This window comes from Sinohyriopsis cumingii, chromosome 15 (assembly GCF_028554795.1).
Source record: "Sinohyriopsis cumingii isolate HCF-2022 chromosome 15, ASM2855479v2, whole genome shotgun sequence".
Lineage (NCBI taxonomy): Eukaryota > Metazoa > Mollusca > Bivalvia > Unionida > Unionidae > Sinohyriopsis > Sinohyriopsis cumingii.
In genome coordinates this window covers 33,547,984-33,575,455 of record NC_142975.1, presented here as the reverse complement: position 1 = coordinate 33,575,455, position 27,472 = coordinate 33,547,984, and the positions used below count along the sequence as shown (strand labels likewise).

General features: G+C 34.1%; 1 protein-coding gene across 1 annotated transcript; it reads right to left on the bottom strand.

Moving 5' to 3' along the window:
• Positions 1-1,022: 1,022 nt before the first annotated feature.
• On the bottom strand, positions 1,023-27,365 carry LOC149781572 (NADH dehydrogenase [ubiquinone] 1 beta subcomplex subunit 5, mitochondrial-like). Its single transcript, XM_089935613.1, has 6 exons — positions 27,194-27,365; positions 21,319-21,407; positions 19,674-19,740; positions 12,370-12,431; positions 3,855-3,961; positions 1,023-1,304 (listed from the first exon to the last, which is right to left on the bottom strand). The coding sequence occupies exons 1-6, from the start codon at positions 27,303-27,305 to the stop codon at positions 1,178-1,180; spliced, it is 564 nt and encodes a 187-aa protein (XP_089791739.1). The 5' UTR covers positions 27,306-27,365; the 3' UTR covers positions 1,023-1,177.
• Between the last annotated feature and the right edge of the window lie 107 nt (positions 27,366-27,472).

Here is a 27,472-nt window from a genome sequence, read left to right as displayed (position 1 = left end):
TGTAAACTTCAGCTCTGGGAAAGAAAATTTGAAAGATTTACTTGTCTAAAGTCAATTAGGTCAAGCACAAGCACTGTAACTAAACTTCAAAATGTTGATGTAAATGGGAAGGTAACATGAAAATTACTGTATCAAATTCATAACAGTTCTCCAACTTCATCAGACATTTGTTTTTAATGGTATAAAATTCAACACGTGGTTGACATAAAACTCTCCCTCTATAAACAGGAGTATGGTGATGGTATTATTTGCTAATCAGTGGAGCATGAAATGTGGATCACTGTGACTCTACTGCCAATGACTTTGCATGATTGTCATCTAAAACGAATGCATACATAAAGTTTCATGACTGTGTATGCAAAGGTGAAAGATAAATCGAAAAACTGTCATTACTTTTTGCTAATGCATAGTAGAACTTATATTTTGTGACTCTACATACAAACATTTGAAAGAAATGTAAATGTCACCATAGGTTAAAAACTTAATAATGCTTCTCACTGCCACCTCCTCAATACATGTATTTATGCATGTATTCATGTGTGTTTGTGTGTTGTTGAACTGCACATCAGCACATTCCTAGTTATATCACACTGAGCGATATTTAGGAACCAAAAAATGGTCAAAATCCTTGTTAACTTCCCCAGTAAGACCAACTCCACCAACCAAAAATCAATATGCACCATGTGACAAAATATACAAATTAAAGATGTTGCAAAAAGTCCCCAAAAGGCAAACAAAATAAATATATAAGCCGATACAACATGGCTTTATTATAATATTGTGAAAAGTATAAAAAAGGCATATAAACAAAAATATAGTCCAATACAACTTGACTATATGATAATATTGCACAAAATTTTCACTGGGATACAGCAACTTAAGTACAAATTTTAATACTGAAATATATTAACATCTTTACCCTGTTTAATGCCACTATCAGTACTACCAGAAAAGTGACAACAGATCTTGCCATCTGCTGACATAGGCTGTATAAAACCTCCAAAGAAGACACAAAAGACGCATTTTAAATCACAAACTTTATTACTTTACAAACAATTTTTCTCTGGTTGAGACTATGGAATCAATATAACTTGCCTACTTATTCTGATGTATTTTATTTCACATCTTTCTGTATCACGGAAAGCTATGGTTTTAGTCATTAAAGCACAGCAAGAACTTATTTGCCATATGGTGTATCAGTGAAATCTGCCTCCATAATGCTTTTCTTATCCACAGGGACATAATACCAGCCTTTATAGTCCTGCTTCTCTCGCATGACATTTTTCACTCTCCTCTCAAGCAACCTGTGATGGAAAGAAGACAGATCATGGCACAGTAACATATATAGTTTGTATAATATACAGAGATGCAAACCCATATGCAAACTTATCAAGAAGACAGCTCATGGCACAGTAACATATAGAGTCTTAATAATGTACAGAGATGCAAACCCATATGCAAACTTATCAAGAAGACAGATCATGGCACAGTAACATATAGTCTTAATAATGTACAGAGATGCAAACCCACACGCAAACTTATCAAGAAGACAGCTCATGGCACAGTAACATATACAGTCTTAATAAAGTACAGAGATGCAAACCCATATGCAAACTTATCAAGAAGACAGCTCATGGCACAGTAACATATAGTCTTAATAATGTACAGAGATGCAAACCCATATGCAAACCTATCAAGAAGACAGATCATGGCACAGTAACATATAGTCTTAATAATGTACAGAGATGCAAACCCATATGCAAACTTATCAAGAAGACAGATCATGGCACAGTAACATACAGAGTCTTAATAATGTACAGAGATGCAAACCCATATGCAAACTTATCAAGAAGACAGCTCAAGGCACAATAACATATAGAGTCTTAATAATGTACAGAGATGCAAACCCATATGCAAACTTAGCAAGATGACAGATCATGGCACAGTAACATATAAAGTCTTAATAATGTACAGAGATGCAAACCCATATGTAAACTTAGCAAGATGACAGATCATGGCACAGTAACATATAGAGTCTTAATAAAGTACAGAGATGCAAACCCATATGCAAACTTATCAAGAAGATAGCTCATGGCACAGTAACATACAGTCTTAATAAAGTACAGAGATGCAAACCCATATGCAAACTTATCAAGAAGACAGCTCATGGCACAGTAACATATACAGTCTTAATAAAGTACAGAGATGCAAACCCATATGCAAACTTATCAAGAAGACAGATCATGGCACAGTAACATATAGAGTCTTAATAATGTACAGAGATGCAAACCCATATGCAAACTTATCAAGAAGACAGCTCAAGGCACAATAACATATAGAGTCTTAATAATGTACAGAGATGCAAACCCATATGCAAACTTAGCAAGATGACAGATCATGGCACAGTAACATATAGAGTCTTCATAAAGTACAGAGATGCAAACCCATATGCAAACTTAGAAAGACGACAGATCATTGCACAGTAACATATAGTCTTAATAATGTACAGAGATGCAAACCCATACACATACTTTATCAAGAATGTTTTGGAATCTAGGTGGCCCATCTTTTTTGGATAATACATTCTTTGCAAGAAACAAATTTCTATACAATGCATATTGCATCATCTTGTGAACCTATATGCACCTATACACGATCAGTATCAATTAAGGTCAAATCAGAATAAATATGGTGTATCCAAATTCCAGAGTCCTGAATTCTTTCAACACTTTGACAAAACAATAGCCATAAACATTAGTTTTCCTCCCAAATCACATGCAACTTTCTTTTCTCTTCATCCATGAAAAAAAAATTCACCTACTTAGAATAACCAACTAGTGTTTGGTTTGTTACATTGTTTATCACATTAATAAACCATTTTCAATGTACCAGTCTAACATATTTGTGCTTACTTAAGTACTTTTTCCCAAATGTGTCCACATGGAAAACTATTCCAAAGTTTATCCCATAAAATTGTTATGTTACAGAATTCAGTGAATATAATTTGAATGTGGAATTTTCAAAAATAGCAAAGGACAATAACAGACTTGACTGTACAAAAACTAAAACTGCTGCAATAAATGTAATGATCATATTCTAGAGTATCTGTCTATAATATTTTGCATAAAAATTTACATATACAACCAGTGGTTATGAAGTCATCATGTCAAATGAAGTCAACATGTCAATCATCATGTCAAATGAAGTCATCATGTCAAATGAAGTCAACATGTCAATCATCATGTCAAATGAAGTCATCATGTCAAATGCAGTCATTATGTCTGCCTCAACAAGAACAATGTGACAACATGGGGTGAAAAATTCTCTGCTAGTGTAAAGAATCTGATCCTGCATTATCACACAAAAAGGTTTTCAGCTGTTGAAATTTATGGCAACCTGAAACTAACTGACTTGTTAATCCTTTAATGAAATGCATTTCCATATTGTTTTGCTTTTGTTTACCATTCCTCATCCTACATTCATGTTTTTCATTTATGTGTTTTTCTACAAAATGCCTTCATCATTGATGTTAATTCTACACTTCATTTGTTTCAATCTACATTTTCTGTGTGTTCATTCTGCACTGTTTTCACGTCACTGGTAAATTATTTCAGGGACTGTACCCTGTTAATTTAAAAGCTGTTCAGTTTGAATAGATCCCATTCTGCAATAGATGCATGTGAATGGAAATATCAAAATTTATACAATTCCTACTCAGAACTAAGCTTGTACAGACTTTAAAACTTTGTGTTATTTTTATCACATCTCAGTTTTAGAGCCTCTCTAAAGACAGCAAGCTGACAATACCAAAAACTTATTAAGCAACTTATGTGAAATATAGCAAAAATACTGACCTCCACTTAGCCTTCTCATTTTCAACATACAAAACATGCATGTACTTTTCATATGATTTCTGTGGTGTCTCATAGACATATCGAGCAAACCATCGCTCTATCGGATGCTGAAAATATATAATGATAATCCTGTTATAAAAATGGATAATTCTGCTTTTAAATATTTAGCTTATGGGGGTTACAAGCCATCTTTTATCCTAACCCTAACAGGAAACTAAATGGCCCTCACAAAGATTGGCTACTTCCAGCAACCAATATTAGCTTCAAGATGTAAGCTCATCACAGCTATGTTCAATGATCTTCACTTTTGAAATTTCAAAACTCAAATCAGCTAGGGAAAATACTGCTTCTTTTAACTTAAAACTCAGTATCAATATGTTCTAACATGAATACAGCCAACAATTTAATTCAAGAAATTATAAAAGTTGTGTTACAAATCTATAGTCCTAAACTAAATAACAGAAAGAAGTGAAACCAACACATTTATTAAAATCAAAAAATAAATTTATTTCTCAAAGTTACAAATTAAAATTTAGGAGGAACTTTAAGTATTGTGAATTAAATCCCAAATAACCCCAAAATTCTATCACAAGTAAAAAAAATATAGTGTTCTGAATGAATTCCAATACTGAATGTACTCAAGTGCCAAATCGTGAATAGCTGATGTACCTAGAGTCTTCATGTATCACAATGACATAATACAGAATGTCTTAGAATCAATGCACAATATTATCCCAAATTAGTGATTTTGTCCAAAATGGCAATGAACACATTGTAATTCCAATCAACAATTTTAAAATAAATGATTCCTCTCAAAATATAACTGAACATAAATGAAAATGATTCCAGCAACTTATTTTATTGGAATGTATAGTTTTGATTACCACAACCTTAAACAAAAACCTAAGACACAATAAAATGACAAGGATGTGGGTCAGAACTTCTCTTCCAGAAAGTTTCAAGTTTCTATAAAGATCTAGACCTTCAAATATCAGTAGAAAAAACAAATCTAATTTACAAACAAAACAAAACAGAAGGTAAACACCAAAACTCAATCATGGACAATGGTCAAGCACACTTTACAAATTAAATATGCTTTACAGTTGAAAAATACTGGTTTAAGCCAGCAAAAAACCCAATTCACAATCTTCGCTCATGTGGCCTTGGCCTTTGACCTTAAATTGCCATTAAGTCCATTACACTGAGCTGCAGCCTATTTTGAAGGCTTGTGAAAAATTTGATTTAGGGAACTTAATTTATCAGCAAATGATAGGCTACGCATGGTGGCAAGTATTAATGGTGGAGGAAAAACCCTGGGAAGAACCACCGATGCACGAGAAGCTATTGGTGAGCTTTCTCACATACCCACGTTAGCCAAATCCTAGACTCAAACCCACGCAGACAGAGGTGAAATGGCAGTGATCCGTAACGGACAGCGCTTTGGACCACTTGGGGCCCCAAATAATACATTATAAAGCAATCCTGTGTTTTAAAATTACTCTAGTATACTCTAGTATGCACTCTTAAGACCTAGATCAATCTGTAAATTATTGACCAACAAGTCTCAGTGGTCAATGTATGCAGTCTTGATTAAAGCTGTACCGATTAATCGGCCATATTCCTAATCAGGCTGATTACTGGAGCAATCGGTATAAAAAAACTGCCAATCTCAATATTTTGTTGCCACCTTTCAAAAAATGCTGCCAGAATAAGTAGTGAATATTTTTTCCAAGACTATTAATGTAATAGGCAATGAAAATTGAAAAAGATGGGATAATCTACTCCAGAAACTTCAAAACACAGCTGCTCGGATCATCCTTAGAATGCCACGTTCAGAGTACACCTCCCCGCTGCTCTGTACCCTACACTGGCTATCCATTCGATCCAGAATCAAACACAAAATTTGTTCTCTGTGCTACGTTTCACTGATGGACTCTAGTCCAACATACATATCTGACCTCACCCATGTGTACACACCAGCAAGATACTTATGCTCCTCTTCTGACATCGTATACTCATTATTCCCACTATCAAAACAAAGTCATATGGACAACGTTCTTTTGCATACCAGGGCCCAGCAACGTGGAATGAATTGCCCACTGAACTTAGACACAAAGATACAGTGATCACATTCAAGAGTGCTCTTAAAACTCACTTATTTCGACTGCAAGAACAAACTTAAAGACCTAACAATGTTTCCTACCATAAATATTTCAGCATGGTTTTTTTAAATGATTTCTAATTGCATGGTGTTTGTTTTTGTAATCATATCATTATATTTTTTTATGTTATAGATGTTGTCTAATGTTGTAAAGCGCTTGAAGCTTCTAAAGATATAGGCACTATACAAAGTCCTCATTATTATTATTATAGTTATTACTTTATTGACAACAAGCAATACAGCCATAATATTACAAAATAAATCATTATATGACTGTTTTACACTACTTCCATGGTCTTTGCATTGCGTATCACTGTAAGTGCACAGGTCTAACTGTTGTCATCTGAAATAAATGCATTATCAAATGTAAAATATCTACTTTCCTACAGTAGATTTTTTAATAGAAACATCAGGTATTAAGCAAATCTATATTATGTATATTATTTTCCAAATAATAGTTTTGCAGGAAACTTTATTTAGATACATGTAATGACATTTTAATACTAAAACCCTATGATCATACTTTGCAATATAAGATAAGTGACATATAATGTGACCACGCATTCAGGAATTAAATGCACCCCTCCCTTTTTATGGCTAGCTTCACTAAGTACATAACCGTCAATCACGAGTTCAGAAATTTATTTTTGCCGTGCTTTACATGCTTTGCTTGTTAGTGAACTGCTTCCTAAATCCCAGGAATGATCACTGACTGCTGTAGATTTTTTCTCGACAAGCAAATTATGATCTCCATTCTCACCAATGAAACTTACAACAAGCCAACTTGACCTGGCATTACTGTACTGTATATATAAGCATTGATTACTATCATTAAATTAAAAAAAAGGAATAAAGAAACATACCACAGAGCATATGTGCCTCCAAAAAACTAATTCGGAATAAATATGTTATTTAGTAAAGAGTTTTATTTGCATATATGAGTTAACAATAAGAAATAAGGTGGGATATAAAATGTGGAAAATAGTTATCACATGTAAAGTAGCTTGAGACCACATTTGAACTGTTAACATAAATCCTCACCCATTTTAGGCATTGTTAGTTATAACTAAAACAGGGCATGGTTTACTTGTGAATCAAATGCTAGTGCTTTCACTAACTGTAGAACAGGTGGTTTCTTGAAATAATCAGTCTCATAATCGGTATCGGCAATTTTAATGACTGGCTATATGCGGTATTGGCATAATTGGCAAAAAGTGACATTGGTACAGCTTTAGTCTTGATCTAAAATCACTGTGCTGAAACTATTATTTTTTTTACCAGACTTACCATGAGCCTGACTGCTGACCTTTAGACCCCATAATCTATATTTATTTCTAGAACAAAAATTATTCTGCTGACAAAAATTTTCTTTGAATCAGAATAACCTTGACAATTGACATTTAGACTCCCAAATCAATGGGCTCCTTTCTTACTTTTAAATACAAGCCATCCACACACTCTGGTCAAAGTATATCATTTAAAACTGAACATTTTGTGCAGAAGTCATTTAACAGTTGTAGTGACCTTGATCTTTCACCTTTTGACCCTCTCAGCATCTTTCTTACTTCATTTGCAAGTCATCCACACAGTTTAGTCTCGGTCTATAATGTACGAACAAAGTTACTTTGTAGGAAGTATTTTTCTTCTTTTCATCACAGTGACTTTGGACATGGCCAATGTGGATATGTAAGAAAGCTCACCATTAGCTTGCCATAGTTTGGTGGTTCTTTCAGGGGTTTTCATAGGTTCTTCCTCCACCAGTTATATTGGCCACCATGTTATAACCGATTATGTGTTGACAAATGGCACTGTGCCCACATAAATAGCAACACAGTGATCATGACTTCTGACCTTTTTAACACACACACGAATTCACCATAATTGCATTTATTTTGTGGGGAAAAATTCAAAATGTGGGTTCCAGTGATCATGACCTTGAATATTGTCTCTTCCTCCCTGCAGCCTCCCTCAATAAATGTTTGGGGTTTTTTTGGTCTTTTTCACACGCGGGAAGTTCACAGACAACATTTTAGAAAAAAAAAACAACTGAACAAAACACCACAGCCAACTGGAGTTACTGTGTGATAACCACCTTCACTATTGACTTGCAAACACATAGATAGATAGGGAGGTGTCATTATCACTATATATATATATATATATATATATATATATATATATATATATATATATATATATATATATATATAGTGCAATTTGGCTAAAGAAATTAATAAACAATAAAGTATACACAAGTATAAAAAATATATATACATTTTTTTGTCCAATAAAGGTCCGTTGCTGAACCTCATAACAGAAAATAACTTACCTGCATTATATCCTCCTTGGAAGGTTTATAATGAACAACTCTGAAGGATGCATTTAATGCAGTTTGTAATATTAAAGATATATTTTGGTTGTTCTGCACAAAATTATTCTTTTCAAAGTTGAATTCACTGTAATGTGAACCACAGTATAATCACTGATTATGTTGCTCACCTCCACAAATCTTTTTACAGTCTCCAGCAATTTTAAACAATGATTATCACACAGAATATAACGTCTGACTAAAGCAATCTTGGCAATGAAATACTGACCCCTTTCCTGAAAACATTTTGCTGTAATTTTTCATCACTATAGTGTTAGAACTTTTAATCAGAATATATAGCAGTACTGGTTGATGTGGCCTTACCTACCTACCTACTTACCTACCTACCTATTTACTATGGGTGAAATATACTGATGCATCTATACTTTTGATGTACAAATACACTTATCAATACAAGTGGTGGAACAATTATACAAAATGATACCACATGCAAGTTATTTTAATCTTCAGCAGTCATCAAAACTTCTTCTGTTAGTCATTTGCCTTGTTATTCTTCAAATTAAGAATTCATCTGAGACAGCTGCTGCAGGCACTAGCTCTTATTTTTGTTAGTTAAAATGAACTGTGTGTGTGTGATTTGGATTTTTAACATAGCTTTAACAATTTTCAGTCACATCACTATGATGTCTGCAGTGTTGAGAAATTGTTTGAGAAAAGAAATGAAAATTGAATTCTACATATAAATTGTCTGTATTTTAATTTGGCTTGTTATTCTGCCTTTTCTGCATTTTCTGGAAGGATCTCGGATGCAGGAGGTCAATGGTTCAAACCCTGACCGAGTCATATCAAAGATATAAAAATGGTACTAACAGCTGCCTTGCAAGGTACTCAGCATTAAGAGGTTAGTGTTAGGACTGGTCAGCCTGGTGTCAGGATAATGTGACTGGGTGGGACATCATGCTACATGCCTGCAGCATGATGCCCTAGTTCTAGACATCACTATAAGCTGTCACACTGCAGACATCGTAGCTATATTGTTAAAGCTGGGTTAAAAATCCAAAACACACACAAAGATAGAGTTAAATAGGGATCAGATGAACATGATGGATGTATAATAAAAAAACACCATGCCAGTCAATCACACTTCCAGCAAATGCAGAAAAGGCAGAATAACAAGCCAAATTAAAATACAGACAATTTATATGCAGAATTCAATTTTCATTTCTTTTCTCAAACAATTTAGCCCTGCAGTGCAGGATCATGTACTACAAAACTGTTTCCCCATTGGGATTAAGATTAACTGAATGAATAAGAAAGAAAAATGAAAGAAGCAAAGATATTTATTTCAACAAAATATTTCTGTCTGGTGGCTACGAGTCCAGCATCTGATCAAATGAAGCAGCATTATATGACCTTAAATGTTGAATACAAATCACTGACAACTAACAGCTAGTCAGCTTGACATTTTTTTTGTTATCTTGTCAATGAAAAGTATGGCATATAAATTATTGCAGTATATATGTCTGTCTCTAATCTGCATAATGGAAATATAACAAGTAAATCACATCAAAGGGCAAAATCTACCACTGGCAAACCATCTAAAGATGGAAAGGCCATCAAGTTAATACGTGTATCAATGATGTATTGTATCTTAGGTTGCATATTATGAGTTCCATCGATATATGTATCATTACACCCCAATATATACATACAGCTAGAGTAAGTAAACAAAGCAGATTATGAGTTTGCTGTTTACAAAGGTTGAGCTAATTGTACTATTCATATTTAGCTGCAGTATACTATTCGGCCGAATAAGTATACCTCATTTAATAAACTATTCTGCGTTGAAGTGAATATGAAGCAAATGTTCAGTACAGGTCGAATATATACACTGAAAAATTTGTGGCCGTGAGCAAAACACAAAATCTTTTAACTTATATTATTGATCATAAAATATTGATTACATTGACCTTATTGAAAGGGAACAGTATTAACAGAGATGTACCCAATTTCAAAGATTCGTCAACCTAAACAGCACCCCCCCCCAAACTTAAAACACAATTAATGAACAGTCAATGCTTGAATTTAATATTTGTCTCAGAGACCCCTTTTGCATAATACGCATGTAGTACTTAATGAGACATCTTGGAACACCAACTTTCATGATTCTTAGATGGATAGATTGCAAAAAAACTTGTGTGTTCATGAACCAAAGAAATGCAGAAAGTTAACCAATGCCAGCAAAAAATAAATATAGGTCATCGTGAGCTTTTTGTTGTAATAGGAAATCCATCATCTAATCTGATGATTATAGCAATCCATCATCTAATCTGATGATTATAGCAATCCATCATCTAATCTGATGATTATAGCAATCCATCATCCAATCTAATGATTATAGCAATCCATCATCTAATCTAATGATTATAGCAATCCATCATCTAATCTGATGATTATAGCAATCCATCATCTAATCTAATGATTATAGCAATCCATCATCTAATCTGATGATTATAGCAATCCATCATCTAATCTGATGATTATAGCAATCCATCATCTAATCTGATGATTATAGCAATCCATCATCTAATCTGATGATTATAGCAATCCATCATCTAATCTAATGATTATAGCAATCCATCATCTAATCTGATGATTATAGCATGAACAGAGCTAGGGCACTATATTTAAATACAACAAAGTCAGTGATGCATGAATATGGGTCACAGTTGCTTCTTGTGTGACTGCAGGGGTAGGTGCTATATAATTAATTTCAAAGAAAGAAAGTTTAGATACATGTGATACATATGTATGTATGCTTTTATATGTACCAACTCTCTGACCAATACCAAAACCAGCCATACTATGATAGTTTTCTTCTACATGTAAAGGTGAGCTCGCAAGAAGAATGAATTGGACTATCCAATCAACATGAAATCATTGTTTCTTTACATAAATAAGCATCTATTGCACAAAGAACCAAGAATAACACTCTCATTTGCAAACGGCTGAGGAAAAGAAAATCTGCCAGGAAAGACAATCTTCAATTTACACTTAAGGTAGAAATTTATCTGGAATAAAAAAGGAAAAGGCTGAAGTGGGGCTCAGGGCCAGGTGAGCTATGAATGAGGCGTAAGCTGGCCTGGGACCACTCACCTGGCTGACACCGACCTAAGAGCAAATTGCAACAGGACTCGGTCCAGTCAGCAAATGCTTTATGCCCCATTTAGCAAGAATCTGTTTTATTTTAGATGTCTTTTTGAAAGATAATTTTAGTAATGATACCCATATTTCAAACAGATTGGCATCATTTATACAAACTTGAAAGACCATGCTGCAAGGATGCTTCCTTTCAATTTTATAAACTTTTGTTCAGTTCTTAGGTAAAATAGCTGTTGAAAAATGTTTCCATTTTCACTAATTTCAGCCTATCAATAACTGATTCAAACCATTTGTACAAATCTTATAGATCTTGCTGTAAGAAACTCGCCACAAAATTTGGTTAAAATTATTCAAGACATTTTAGATGAGTCAAAAATAGCAAACAAAAAATGGAAATAATGCAAAACAGATAATTCATGATGCACAACAAATGAAAGACTATATATTATGCTCACAAAGCTGTATGGACAAGGGAGATAATACAATTTATAATTGGCAATATCAAGTTTCTCAAGCTTTTGCATGCAAAATCATTCAAATAACTACACCTGTCAGGAAGAGAGTACTTATGGAACACCTCACAACCCCTGGGCATGAAGTGAGAATAATTTTTTTAAAAACGTGGAAACGGAACCTTAAAAGTAGCAATCTGACAATATGGGATGAACTGTTGTCATGATACAGATGCGAAACAAGTTTCATGAAAAGTATCTTGGACAGTTATGGAGATACTGAATAGAAAAGAGTGTGATTATACAAACAATCTGTAATTCAAACTGTGCTACTGAGGGGAGGGGGGTAAAAAGCTAACCTCAAGATCATGACAGTAGGTGTGGGAGCGGTAAGAAAAAGCTAGAACTCACCTTGTAATATTCCCAATTTTTAGGTTCATAACCCTCAGGAATATCAGCCAGCTGGGCTTTGCCTGAAATAGAAATATAGAAGATATGTTATTTGAAAAAACGTTGGTCTCTGTAGGACTTGTCAACTGTATGGATCACTGAGAAATGACATAAATTAAGCACCTATGCAGTGGTTTACATGCAGGTGGTGAATTCCCCCTTTGACATTTTGTGAGGATGGATTTAAAATTTTAAGAGGGGCAGTTTTTACAAAAGTAACATGTAAAGTCAACTGATGTGTGATAAATAAAATTTAGTGAATAAAGATAACATATAACTGTTTATCTTCATTATTAACACAGCAGTGATCATGAGTTATGAAAATGGCAATATGCTGTATGAAGATCAATTGGAACTACACGCAACAGCAAAGACATTACCACTAAATAATAAAAATTGCATCCATGAGCAAAGACATTACCACTAAATAATAAAAATTGCATCCATGAGCAGAGACATTACCAATGAATAATGAAGACTGTATGATGTGATGTGATTTTGATTTTTGACATAGCTTTAACAATTTTTCAGTCATATCGCTACAATGTCTGCAATGTGGCAGTTTATAGCGATGTCTAGCACTGGGGCATCATGCCGCAGACATGTAGCATGATGTCCCACCCAGTCACATTATCCTGACACCAGGCCGACCAGTCCTAACACTAACCTCTTAATGCTGAATGCCAAGCGAGGCAGCTGTTAGTACCATATTTTAAGTCTCTGGTATGACTCGGACGGCGATCAAACCCACGACCTCACGCATCCGAGGCGGACGCTCTAACCACTAGGCCACTGGAGCGGTCAAAGACTGTATGAAAGAGTAGAGACTTTCCCAATGAATAATGAAGACTGAATGTAAGAGTAGAGACAGTACCAATGAATAATAAAGACTGTATGTAAAAGTAGAGACTTTCCCAATGAATAATAAAGACTGTATGTAAAAGTAGAGACTTTCCCAATGAATAATGAAGACTGTATGTAAGAGTTGAGACTTTCCCAAAGAATAATGAAGATTGTATGTAAGAGTTGAGACTTTCCCAATGAATAATGAAGACTGTATGTAAGAGTAGAGACTTTACCAATGAATAATAAAGACTGTATGTAGGAGTAGAGACTTTACCAATGAATAATAAAGACTGTATGTAAAAGTAGAGACTTTCCCAATGAATAATAAAGACTGTTATGTAAGAGTACAGACTTTACCAATGAATAATGAAGACTGTATGTAAGAGTTGAGACTTTCCCAATGAATAATGAAGACTGTATGTAGGAGTAGAGACATTCCCAATGAATAATAAAGACTGTTATGTAAGAGTAGAGTCTTTACCAATAAATAATAAAGACTGTATGTAGGAGTAGAGACTTTACCAATGAATAATAAAGACTGTTATGTAAGAGTAGAGACTTTACCAATGAATAATAAAGACTGTATGTAGGAGTAGAGACTTTACCAATGAATAATAAAGACTGTATGTAAAAGTAGAGACTTTACCAATGAATAATAAAGACTGTATGTAGTTGTAGAGACTTTACCAATGAATAATAAAGACTGTTATGTAAGAGTTGAGACTTTCCCAATGAATAATGAAGACTGTATGTAGGAGTAGAGACTTTACCAATGAATAATAAAGACTGTTATGTAAGAGTAGAGACTTTACCAATGAATAATAAAGACTGTATGTAGGAGTAGAGACTTTACCAATGAATAATAAAGACTGTTATGTAAGAGTACAGACTTTACCAATGAATAATAAAGACTGTATGTAGGAGTAGAGACTTTACCAATGAATAATAAAGACTGTATGTAAAAGTAGAGACTTTCCCAATGAATAATAAAGACTGTTATGTAAGAGTACAGACTTTACCAATGAATAATGAAGACTGTATGTAAGAGTTGAGACTTTCCCAATGAATAATGAAGACTGTATGTAGGAGTAGAGACATTCCCAATGAATAATAAAGACTGTTATGTAAGAGTAGAGTCTTTACCAATAAATAATAAAGACTGTATGTAGGAGTAGAGACTTTACCAATGAATAATAAAGACTGTTATGTAAGAGTAGAGACATTCCCAATGAATAATAAAGACTGTTATGTAAGAGTACAGACTTTACCAATGAATAATGAAGACTGTATGTAAGAGTTGAGACTTTCCCAATGAATAATGAAGACTGTATGTAGGAGTAGAGACATTCCCAATGAATAATAAAGACTGTTATGTAAGAGTAGAGTCTTTACCAATGAATAATAAAGACTGTATGTAGGAGTAGAGACTTTACCAATGAATAATAAAGACTGTTATGTAAGAGTAGAGACTTTACCAATGAATAATAAAGACTGTATGTAGGAGTAGAGACTTTACCAATGAATAATAAAGACTGTTATGTAAGAGTAGAGACTTTACCAATGAATAATAAAGACTGTATGTAGTTGTAGAGACTTTACCAATGAATAATAAAGACTGTTATGTAAGAGTTGAGACTTTCCCAATGAATAATGAAGACTGTATGTAGGAGTAGAGACTTTACCAATGAATAATAAAGACTGTTATGTAAGAGTAGAGACTTTACCAATGAATAATAAAGACTGTATGTAGGAGTAGAGACTTTACCAATGAATAATAAAGACTGTTATGTAAGAGTACAGACTTTACCAATGAATAATAAAGACTGTATGTAGGAGTAGAGACTTTACCAATGAATAATAAAGACTGTATGTAAAAGTAGAGACTTTCCCAATGAATAATAAAGACTGTTATGTAAGAGTACAGACTTTACCAATGAATAATGAAGACTGTATGTAAGAGTTGAGACTTTCCCAATGAATAATGAAGACTGTATGTAGGAGTAGAGACATTCCCAATGAATAATAAAGACTGTTATGTAAGAGTAGAGTCTTTACCAATAAATAATAAAGACTGTATGTAGGAGTAGAGACTTTACCAATGAATAATAAAGACTGTTATGTAAGAGTAGAGACATTCCCAATGAATAATAAAGACTGTATGTAGGAGTAGAGACATTCCCAATGAATAATAAAGACTGTTATGTAAGAGTAGAGTCTTTACCAATAAATAATAAAGACTGTATGTAGGAGTAGAGACTTTACCAATGAATAATAAAGACTGTTATGTAAGAGTAGAGACTTTACCAATGAATAATAAAGACTGTATGTAGGAGTAGAGACTTTACCAATGAATAATAAAGACTGTTATGTAAGAGTTGAGACTTTCCCAATGAATAATGAAGACTGTATGTAGGAGTAGAGACTTTACCAATGAATAATAAAGACTGTTATGTAAGAGTAGAGACTTTACCAATGAATAATAAAGACTGTATGTAGGAGTAGAGACTTTACCAATGAATAATAAAGACTGTTATGTAAGAGTACAGACTTTACCAATGAATAATAAAGACTGTATGTAGGAGTAGAGACATTGCCAATGAATAATAAAGACTGTATGTAAGAGTAGAGACTTTACCAATGAATAATAAAGACTGTATGTAGGAGTAGAGACATTCCCAATGAATAATAAAGACTGTATGTAGGAGTAGAGACATTCCCAATGAATAATAAAGACTGTATGTAAGAGTAGAGACTTTACCAATGAATAATAAAGACTGTATGTAGGAGTAGAGACATTCCCAATGAATAATAAAGACTGTATGTAGGAGTAGAGACATTCCCAATGAATAATAAAGACTGTATGTAGGAGTAGAGACTTTACCAATGAATAATAAAGACTGTTATGTAAGAGTACAGACTTTACCAATGAATAATACAGAATGGATAGCATTAACACCAAGATACTTGTTCCTCCAAAAAAACTGTAGAAGGAAGACTGCTAACGTGCTACACAATGGTTTCCTACAGGTAGATTTTTTCTGTTGACTGACACAATGTTAATACAGCATGGCATCCATGAGAAAGATTCACAGTTCTATCCATGACCCAAGCAGGTGCATTACTGGATTGCATCATAATTACAATTTCCACTCTATAGGAGGATGCACTCATATTTTATGAAGGATTTTTTTGGCATGAAAAGCATCAAGCTACAATATATATGTAATGTATTACTATTATTAAAATAATCAAGGTCAAATATATAAAATCCTGAAAATACAAGCTCAAAATTTATCCTATATTAAAACCACATTCCATCAAAAGATCCAAGATCATCATAAAGTCTATTAATTGAATTCACTTCAAAAGATTCTGTCTCGATGACCTGAAGTTAATACATTTGACAAGTATGTGTTCCACTGTTAGTGGACACTGGCAGCATATGCAGTGTGGATGAGTTCTACCCATCAATCGATACACACAGGTCAAATATGTCTTATAAATGGCTGGCACAATAACACTACATCTATTGAAATTGTTCTGTATGAGAAATACGATTATCCAATAATGGGTTTGATGATTTAAAGCTTGCTTGGAGTTTGTTGTAATGAATATTCGAGATGGTAATTTGCATAATATTTGAGGTACAGCTATTTTATCACACACACATGCTTTGCTATGAGGCCAGTAATTTTGTCCAAATACATAGTAAAAGCAAAGCTGATGCTTTATCTCAAGTCAGCTCACCATATCCATGCCTTTTAGGCCACTGAAAACGTATGTATTCTGAATATAGTACCAACTTTTGTGACCTTTTCCCCCTTTTCAAAACGAGCAATGTAGTGTTTTCATACTATGATACATTTTGGTGCCAATTTAATGATTATTTATGTCTACAATTCCAACGTTCCTGCTGAAACTTCATGCATAAATCATGGGTAACAGCATCTGCAAATTCAAAGTTATACAACAATTTTCCTTATCAAAAGTAAGAAAATATTTTTTTATTATTTTCAGACATTTTTAGTAAGGATTTCTTTTCATTATATATTGTTTCAAATGTATAGAAAATGTCTGTTTTAAGTAACTGTTTTTAACATTCTTCATGCTGACCTCTCCACTCACTTATCCCTACCTCACCTTATTCTGGTGGGTGAGAGATCATTCAATAACCTGCACATACTCTGAGCAACTAAACACCTTTCAGGAGAGGCCACCCCCTGATAAGAGGCAACCTAATCATGTGCCAAGGCAGTACCAGACCACACATTCAATGAAACTGAGCACAAAATTTAAACCTGCCCAGTAAAATCTGATCTTGAGTTAAGTTCTTGTTTAGAGCTTAAAAACATTTGAAAAAATCTTGAGTTTGAATCTCAACATGGTAAACAAACTTCAATATACTGAAACACTCCAATTATGATTGTTCATTTTTGCACTTTGAGTTGGATTACAGCTTTTGTGCACACTTTTCTGTGATTATGGGGCCAGTTTGTCATCCCTCACAAAGGTCATCCCTCTTATACATCCATCTATTTCAAAGCAGAAGGTTAGGGTTCGCTAATAGGAAGAGGACATTGGTTACTGACAATTAAAATGACAATGTAATATTAATAATAATAATGTTAATATTGATAATTAATAACAGTTAGTTATGAAAGTACATGTAATTCTGAAAGTGGTTAACTGATTCTTTCTTACGGATTGTTATTCATGTTTTTCACAGAAATAAACTCGCATTTTAAACTAGGTTAACTTTATAAGTTTCTGAAACATTTACTCATGTGCTTGCCCATTTTGACCTAAAAAGCTAAGCTTGAACATCTTGGGAAAGTCTCTGTGGATAAGGTCTGTCCAATGGAAAATGTCAGTCTGGTGTGTGCATTGTAAGGACTTCCAACTAACACAGTGTAAAATGTCAGCTTGGTGTGTGCATCTTAAGGACTAACCCAAAAATATCCGCCTGGAGTGTGCATGCTAACAACTGTCCCAGTGGAATATGTCAGCTTGGTGTGTGGATGGTAAGGACTGCCCCAGTGGAACATGTCAGCTTGGTGTGTGGATGGTAAGGACTGCCACAGTGGAATATGTCAGCTTGGTGTGTGGATGGTAAGGACTGCCCCAGTGGAACATGTCAGCTTGGTGTGTGCATGGTAAGGACTGCCCCTGCGCTAGTAGAAAATGTCAGCTGGGTATGTGCAAGGTAAGGACTGCCCTGTTGGAAATATCAGCTGGGTTTGTACAGGTGTCTTTCCATGCCCAGGAAGAATGCACATGGCTACTGGAAAGGGTCTTTGATAGTTTTCATTGTATGACATAGAGGCCAAGTCCTTTATTGTAACAGTGGGGACCCATGGGGCAAATTCAACTGTGTGTGTATATATATACATACATACATATATACATATATATATGTATGTATATATATATATATATATATATATATATATATATATATATATATATATATATATATATATGTGATTTTTCATGTCCAATAAATATTTATGGTATGTGGTTACAGGGTTGAGCACTCTAGTTTTCTGGTTATGGCCTTGTAAATGGTGATATAAACAGGGGCAGTTGCATTGCAAGAAAATCTGCCCATCCCCTTATCCTTAATTATGGGATACCCTCCTAAACAAATGCCATCTGATGGAAACTCTGGGCCCCTACTATATGGTTACAGGGTTGATGACTCTAGTTTTCTGGTTATGGCTTTGTATATGGTGATGGAATCAGAAGCAGTAGTACTGCAAGACATTTTGCCCCCCCTCCCCCACTTTAATTAAGGGGGACCTTCCTAAAAAAGTTGTCTCATGGGAACTCTGGGCTCCTACTAGGCCTGCCCCTCACCCGTGATATCCCTCAATGATCATTGGTCCATGTGAGCCGAACGTACAAATTTGTCTTTTCAAGTCTATTAAGTATAGATACATGGTTGTATGGTATATCTTAGTCTTTCTATGCTATGATCAATGTTCTAATTTCTTGTGGGTAGAGAAAAACCCCATGATACTACCCAGAGGTCCAAGTCTAAAATATGTTGATACTTGAATCATTGTTCACATGTGCCAGTTCTCAGACTTATGAGACACAACTCATGTGTTACTTGAAATTTATGTAAACTTACACCCACCCCACCCCAAGGCCCACCACATTCAAAAAGTGTTGGCACAATATACACCCAAAGTACTATCACTTACCCAAGTTTCATGGGTTTAGATTTTACAGTGCATGAGTTCTACACCCACAGGCCTATCACTGACCCAAGCTTATTGGGGTTTAGATTTTACAGTGTACAAAGAGTTCAATATTTACGCATATATGTATACTGTACTATGTGTGACACAATGAATCCTGTACTATGTTTGACACATGAAATACTGAACTCAAGAGTGACACAATGAATACTGTACCTATGAAAATGTTGCAGTAGAGTATGAGGAGTCCAAGAGGAATCAATCCAATCAAAAAGAAGAAGTGCTGCAATGAAAAATAAGATTTTTGATTAGTCCATACAATATATTCTCCTAAAAAGAATTTTTTCACTTAAAACTGTAGAAAAAATCCATGAATGCATAATGCATTCTCGGTCGGAGACAGAGAGTGAGTGTGTGTGTGTGTGTGTCTTTGGAAACTGTTCAGTCATATAGTTAATAATAATAATAATAATAATAATATTATTATTATTATTATAGTAGTATTTATATTATTACTACATGAAAACAACCATCAACTGTTACTAGTTGACCTTAAAGATAAATAACAGACAAGGGAAGATGTTATGATTGTTTTCTCCTATTGTGAAACGTTTGCGTCAAATACGTTCCAAAACAAGATTTTTGACAATGTTCTTTCACTGATTAAATCATCCAAGTTTTCATGGTGACACAAAAACATAGCATTGACCTTCATTATTAAACCCCATGAATAAGTACAAGGCCTTTCATGGTAACACAAAAACCTGCTCCATCCCCAAAACCATAACTAAGCATTAGACTTTACATGGTCAGACAAAATCCTTGCACTCTGCTGCATGGCACGACAATCCAGACTATACACTTTCGAAGTAAGGTAAGTAAAACTTTCCTGTTTATCTGCCTCTTTTTTGACATTCATGCTCCCTGTCCATACTGAATGCTTGAATCAAACTCAGCTTATTCATTCACATCCAGTGATACTACAGTAAGTGGTCATGATAATTGTTGCTTAAGTTTGCACAATTTCTCTTACTGCTTGACTGCATACTGGGCTAAGCAACCAAATTTACAGCCAATCAAAACACTTAAAAAAACAGATCTGGTATGATTCATTATCAATGCTTTAAACAACATTGTCCTGTGTTTACTCAATACAGATTCTCATGAGTGTTAAACCATTTGATTTTAATTCACTGAGTCACTGCAACGAAATTAATAAAAGGCACTTTATGAACATAATTGTCCATTTCCTTTATGAACTGATTAAATGACAGTAATGGTTCATTAATTATTTAACTGATTATGCAAAGGATCGACTTCAACATGCGGCATTTGAAGCAAAAACAATTACATAGCGGTATGTGTTTGCATTTAAACAATAAAACATGTGACGATCACTTTAGCAGAAATAGTTAACAAATATTTAAGGCATAGATCATTCACCAATTAGGAATCAATAGACTTTATTTAAACTATATTATTTTAAATTTTAGGAACCACAAATAATATTTAAAGTAATGTAAGCACTTTAATGTCAGCCTACATGACCATGATGACATACACTTTATCACTGGAAAACATATGATCAACCTTTGTTGCTTTTTCATAAAAATAGTATATCAGTGTTCTGAATTTTTTATCTTGATGGTTGCAAAATTGCTGGAATTTCTTTAAAACAGAAAGTTTCTGGAATTTTCTTCAAGTGAAAGATTTGATTGCAATGGTTACTATCAGTTCAGCACTGCCACAGCTGACATTAGGAGTTGATGAACAGAATTGCTAGATCATTCATCCTATGACCAAAATTTACAATTAAACAGTAGACTGATGCTTGAAAACAGTTCATGCTAAAATTTCTTACCAAATCATTTTTAAAATGATCCCACATGTATCTTGAAGGCACGATAACCATTGTTCTTTTTCCCCCTGAGGACATATATCGCACAGCATCTAAAAGAAATAAGAATAAACCACATATTATAGGCTTCCAATAAAACCTGTAGTATTTACTTGTTTACACATGCAATAAGAATATGCTCTATTGCCACACAATGTGCCAACAGATCAGGGTCTATGTTGTTTGTTCTAATGACTACGCCTATCAAATTGCATAGCCCCTGATCTGCTGGTGCATTATGGAATTATGGCAGATCTGGGTTTATAAAACCAAATTAGATCCGACATATAAACAAGTATATCAAGCATCATTATAACATTCATATGCCATTTTTTTCTATATGCAAATAAACATTTATACACCTAAATTATACAAACCAAGTAGGGATGGCATTTTCTGGCTGAAAAGGTATGGTTAACTTGACAACCACATCTTGGAACACTATAATTTTCAGCCAAACTAATCCATATGCATTTGATCCCAAGGAAGGGATCAAAATTGTATGCCTAGTTCCACATATGTACATACAACTTTTAAGTTTTGATAGGGTCACACATGCACTGTTGTAATAATTTCCACTGCAAAGTTATAATCATGGTAGAGGCACTGAGTGGTACCTGTTGTATGACTACCGTAACACAAAATAGGTTGCACTTCTCAGGATCTGTTGCACCTGCTTGATTCTGGTCTTCTGTTGAAGGCTCCATATGGTGAATGCATATTCCAGCATCAATCTTACTCGTGTTACTATGGTAATATACTAGGCCCTCTCTTTTACAATGAACTGACAATGAATTAAAATGTGTTGAAGAAATTCCAGTAAACTTGAATTTTTGTTGGTGATGATGTTGATATGTAGGTGCTGCTTAGCAGTTACATGATTCTGCTCTAAGGCTTGCATGGGGCTGCATGAAGTCAAGAGTTGGACATCATATTGGAAAGTTCAGCTTGGAAATTCTACTACAGAACTGCAAGATGGCACATTTCTTACTGTTATACTCCATCTGTCATGCCTCTCCATTTAACCAAGGCGCCCAGATCTTTCTGTAGATGAATCAGCTGATCAGTGAAGTCATTGACGGGTTGGTACAATACACAGTCCATCAAAGTACGTGGCTGCCGCATGTAACTAATTAGCAATTCTGCTCCATATGTAAATCTGGAACAGATTTGGGCCATATATTGTCCCCTGGGGAATACCAGATGATATTGGAGCATTTGTTGATGTGGTACAATCTAGTATGACATGCTGTCTTCATCTTTGTAGAAAAGAATCATTATACCTTTGGGTTTATCATGCGACTCAGATGGTAGCACCAATGTGTCAAGAGACTGATGACAGACTGATACAAGTTATGGTTTTATTATTTCCTCCCTCTCTTTTAGGACTTGTTCTGGTATCTTATCTGGCCCAATTGCCTTTTGGGAATTTAGTCTTCTAATTTCCAATCCTCTAATTGAAAATATGGCTCTCTGACATGGGTACAGATGGGGTATACCTTTACATTGCTTGAAATATGGATTTCTGACATGGGTATGTATGGGGCATATCTTTACTTTGCATGAAATATGGATCTCCGATATGGGTATGTATGGAGAATACCTTTACTTTGCTTGAAATATTGATGGATCTCTGATATTTGTACGTTATGTATATACTCCATTGTTCATTCAACATATCTGCATTGTACTGAGCAGTTCTTGCCATGTCATTTGAGTGCAAAGTTGTTATCCTCATGTTGTCATGTTTTCTACATTTTATACATTTTCAAAAATTATTTGAGTATTAATTCTGGATCTAGTAGGTTATGTAGATGCCTGGTTCTGGATCTAGTAGGTTATTTATTTAACTGTTTCTGGACCTTGTAGGTTATTTAGATGGCTGTAATAACATGCATGTAGTTTATTCCATACTATGTAGCAAATGTCTTCACATTTATTTCCTGTTTACATCAAATTGTTCTTTACTTTTTTGGTAAAGTCTGTACACCTCTTTTACGAGTTTCTTTTAATCTCTGATGTTATCCATGGTATCTCTGGATTGTTCTGATTTTCTTCTTTGGGATGTTTTTCTGTACTTTAGAAGATGCGCCCATAGGCTACTGTAACATCTATTCCAGTTGTCTTCAACCGAGTTCTTCTCAGGATCAGATGTCATACCTTTGTTTTTTAAAACTGACTAGCTGTTTCAGATTTTTAACTCACTTTGCTTGCTCATTATTAAAGATGGTTCATTTTGGGCATTGTGGATTGAATTGTCCCTAATAGTGTGCACAGCCAACGTATCAAGATGGCTCATTTCAATTAGATTCCCTCTTCAATGTACATGTAGTGATGTATGGCCATTATAAATGTAACCCATGAACCAAACACCATTTTCAATAATACCACATCTTAATGAGTTAAGTATTTCAATTTTCAAGGCAGAAAATGTAATTACTGGTGACTCTACAATTTTAATGCATTAATCACTAATGTATAAAATGATAACAGTAAACTAGAGCAAAAATAGAAGTTAATATGGGTACATCACACTAATGCTCAAAGCCTGTCATCATCTGATGAAATTATACATACTTGAAATAGGTACAGATGATAAAAACATTGGAAAATTAAATACACTTATTGATTTCAAAGAAATTATATTAATTTATAAATAACATTTCCATCTCATAATTAAATATGATAGTCTCTTAACAACAATTAGTTCTTTTATTTTATAAAGATCTTTAAAATACACAGTCATTAGTAAAAAAAAAGTGTATAAGGTGACATGCTAATTCTCATTATCGTGTTTCAATCCCAATGAACAATCACATCAGGTGACATGCTGGAGATTATGGTGTGCAAGTCTGTTTTGTTTATTCTTGATACTCTAAAAAAAAAAATCACAAGGAAGCTTAAGCGTTCTGGGGATGCATTGCCAGTGAGAGAAGTTGTTGTTGACTGGGGATGGCTGTAGCTGTATTATTACTAGTTTTGAAAGGCGAGGAGTATAATGTTCCTATTAGATGTGGAATCACTGTCTGGACTATGTTTGGTGATGTTCTGGATAGGTTTTATCATGACTTCTATGGAAATATGACAACAGAAAAATGGGATTAGCTTTCACTAAGGACACACTTCAAGATGAGTCAAACAAGGGAAGTACAGTGTATTAATTTCCTGAATGACAAATTCTGTAGACAATATGCTGAAGTCATGCTTACTTTATGCTGGATGTTAAAGGATTGGATAATAATGATGGTACATTCTGCTTTCATGCCAAGCATCACAACCATTGTCCTGTATGGCCTTAGTATTTCAGCCTACATACCACCACAATTACCAGCTGGGTACTTCGGTTTTATATTCCTATCACCTGCTTGACAGTCATGACAGATAAAGAGATTCTTGCTGTAACTTGCTTTCCGTGGTTGGCTATATTTGATTATTTTATTATATGTTATTCAATGCATCCCATATATACTACGATATGTCTAAGTTTCCAAAGAAAGATGCAATGTCCTTACATAGCACGCCAAAAAAAGAGGCTAAAAATGAAAGAACTTATCAGGTGAACTAATATGGGAGATGATTCAACAGATAATTTTGTATGATGAAGATAAACACTATTTTACTCATGTTTCTAATGTGAAATTCAGGGACAGCAGTATTAAATAAAACTATCTGGTTTGATTAAGAATATGTATGCAATATCCTCAAACTTTTTCATTCTGAATCACACCAGGCTACTCCACTGATACATATATAAATGTTTTAGTACCACATCCATGAAGTAGGGGTACTAATCTTAAAACCAGATGGTGTAACACTTTATGATGTCAGGATCTCATAATAAGTGTAAGGTCACAACAAAATATGGAACACAAATAATGGATCGGAATTACGTTATAATGGACATTGATAATTATTTTAGTTAACAAGATTTGCACAATTAAAGTTGTTTTATTGTCTCAATGATGGCATTCATTATTCAGCAGTTGTATCATTAAGTTTCGAGTACATAGCCACATTGAGCTTCCCTCTTTTCTCACCGAAACCCACCCGAATTCCCATCTGGACCTTCAATTTCTGAGGTGTGAATGTCTAGGACTTGAAATCTTAATGGGCTGCAGATAGCTCTGACTACTATTACAAAAGTGCAGCAAATTTTACTGATCTGCTTTTAAAAGAATGCAAACATTGCAGTTTTCTTGTAACTCTCTGGAGTGAACATTAAGGATAATCTTGTGGACTTTACCTGAATATGAATGAAGTGCTCTTTTTATGCTGAAATGGAAGATTCCCAAAGAGTAGTAACGGGGGCAATGCAAGCTTTCAGTATTCAGATTTTCTCAAAATGGAAACCTCATTACCCTTGGTACTTTCTCTGATTTCATAAGTAACAAAGGGACATTATAACACCTGAATGTATTCATGGTTGAAAAGTCAGCTGCATATATATATATAGTGTTTCTGACATTGGGCCTTATTTTGCAAAATACTAAATATACCACACCGGGAACCAGAAATCTAACGAGCTCATATGACCAAAGACTTTCATCTATAAGTGATATATTTTTGTACTATTGATATTCCCAAGCAGGATGAATGCAGAATAGGAAGGACGGGTTTATAATACGAGTGGAAAACAGTCTTGAACACAGGTGTGGAAGAACAGTACATATTCATCCGATGCAGGTAAATGCAAAATTAAAGGTGCATAATAAACTGATGATGGAAACACTGAATGACAAAGCGGGAACATAACTACTGTGACTCCTTAATAGTACATTTGATAAAAAGAATACATTTATCTGAACATTGATAAATTTATATCACTTGCACATGGGACTTAACACTGATTTGTCAAAATAGGTTAAGAACAAAAATGTTTATATCAGAGTTAAAAACAATGATGACAGTTTTTTTGTATGCAATCAAATCAATTCTAAATAATTCCATAAATAAACCACTTATACCAACAATATCATTTTTTAAACAAGTTCTCATGTTGTTTTCGTAGATATCTGATGAAACTATAAAATAATCTGTTATATGATGTGACAATCTCACCTTCTCCAACTCTACACAGATGATTATATCTCGTTTTTGGTAACTTTCAGCCAAACAACTATGATAAAACACCTCACAATGGTGACAGTACTAAACAGCATCAACAATAGCAAACAGCAATTCCGAAATGATCGGTAGCAATAGTCCAACATACAAAGGGCTTAACGGAACACTTTAAATGGAACATGAAGCATGTGAGGTGGTATATTTCATTTTCAGTCTGAATGTTAATCATTATTATATTATATTATCAGAATTATAATCTCAATTAGGCAACTGAACAATTCAAAATGTGATCAAATAAAGTGGTAGCCACCATGTGGCAACACATTTGTTGCTAACAGTATTGTTCTAAGATACACATTTCAATCTTTTAAATAATTTGTTTATTTAAAAGATAAATTTTAATATATATATATATATATATATATATATATATATATATATATATATATATATATATATATATACACATATACATATAACCATACTTAAGAGATCATGCTAATTTCAACTTGAAATAACACGAGATCAAGATTGTGCAAAAATAGAGATAAAGGCTAGTATTACAACTGGTGGACGGTGCACTTGTTTCAGTGCTTGCTGTGATTTAAATAGATACCACTGATTATTTCATTATATGCAAAAAACATTCGATTTTCATGTATTCTATAATTCTGAAAAAAATAATCCCATGTTGCTTTGCTTACCAAGAGATCTGAGATTCAGTCTCTCCCCCCCCCCCCTTTCAGCTTCAAGTCAAATAAGCGGCGTGACTTACATAACTGCCAGGGTTTGATGGCAGATAGCTGTATGGGTTTTTTACATACTGCCATCACACTGACCCTTGCGACAGGCCACAAGGCCTGACGAATGCAGCTAAAAACCACCATTCTGTCCTTGGTCTGCCTCAAGGTGATAGGGGAAGTAACTCTATGAAAATAGTACCACAGCAAAAACAGCGTAATAACCCATACAAATGTTTAAAATTTTCAAATTTAAAAAATATGTATTTTTGTCTTGATAATGAGATATTTATTGGTAAAATATATTAATTTTA

Bases quoted from the DNA above. Each gene is read 5' to 3' on its own strand.
- LOC149781572 (XM_089935613.1), bottom strand. From the start codon at position 27,305: ATGGTGGTTTTTAGCTGCATTCGTCAGGCCTTGTGGCCTGTCGCAAGG. The intron at 12,432-19,673 runs GTACAGTATTCA...TTTCTATTTCAG, and splicing joins CTACTGCAACATTTTCATAG to GCAAAGCCCAGCTGGCTGAT. The intron at 1,305-3,854 runs GTCAGTATTTTT...TTTCCATCACAG, and splicing joins AATGAGAAGGCTAAGTGGAG to GTTGCTTGAGAGGAGAGTGA.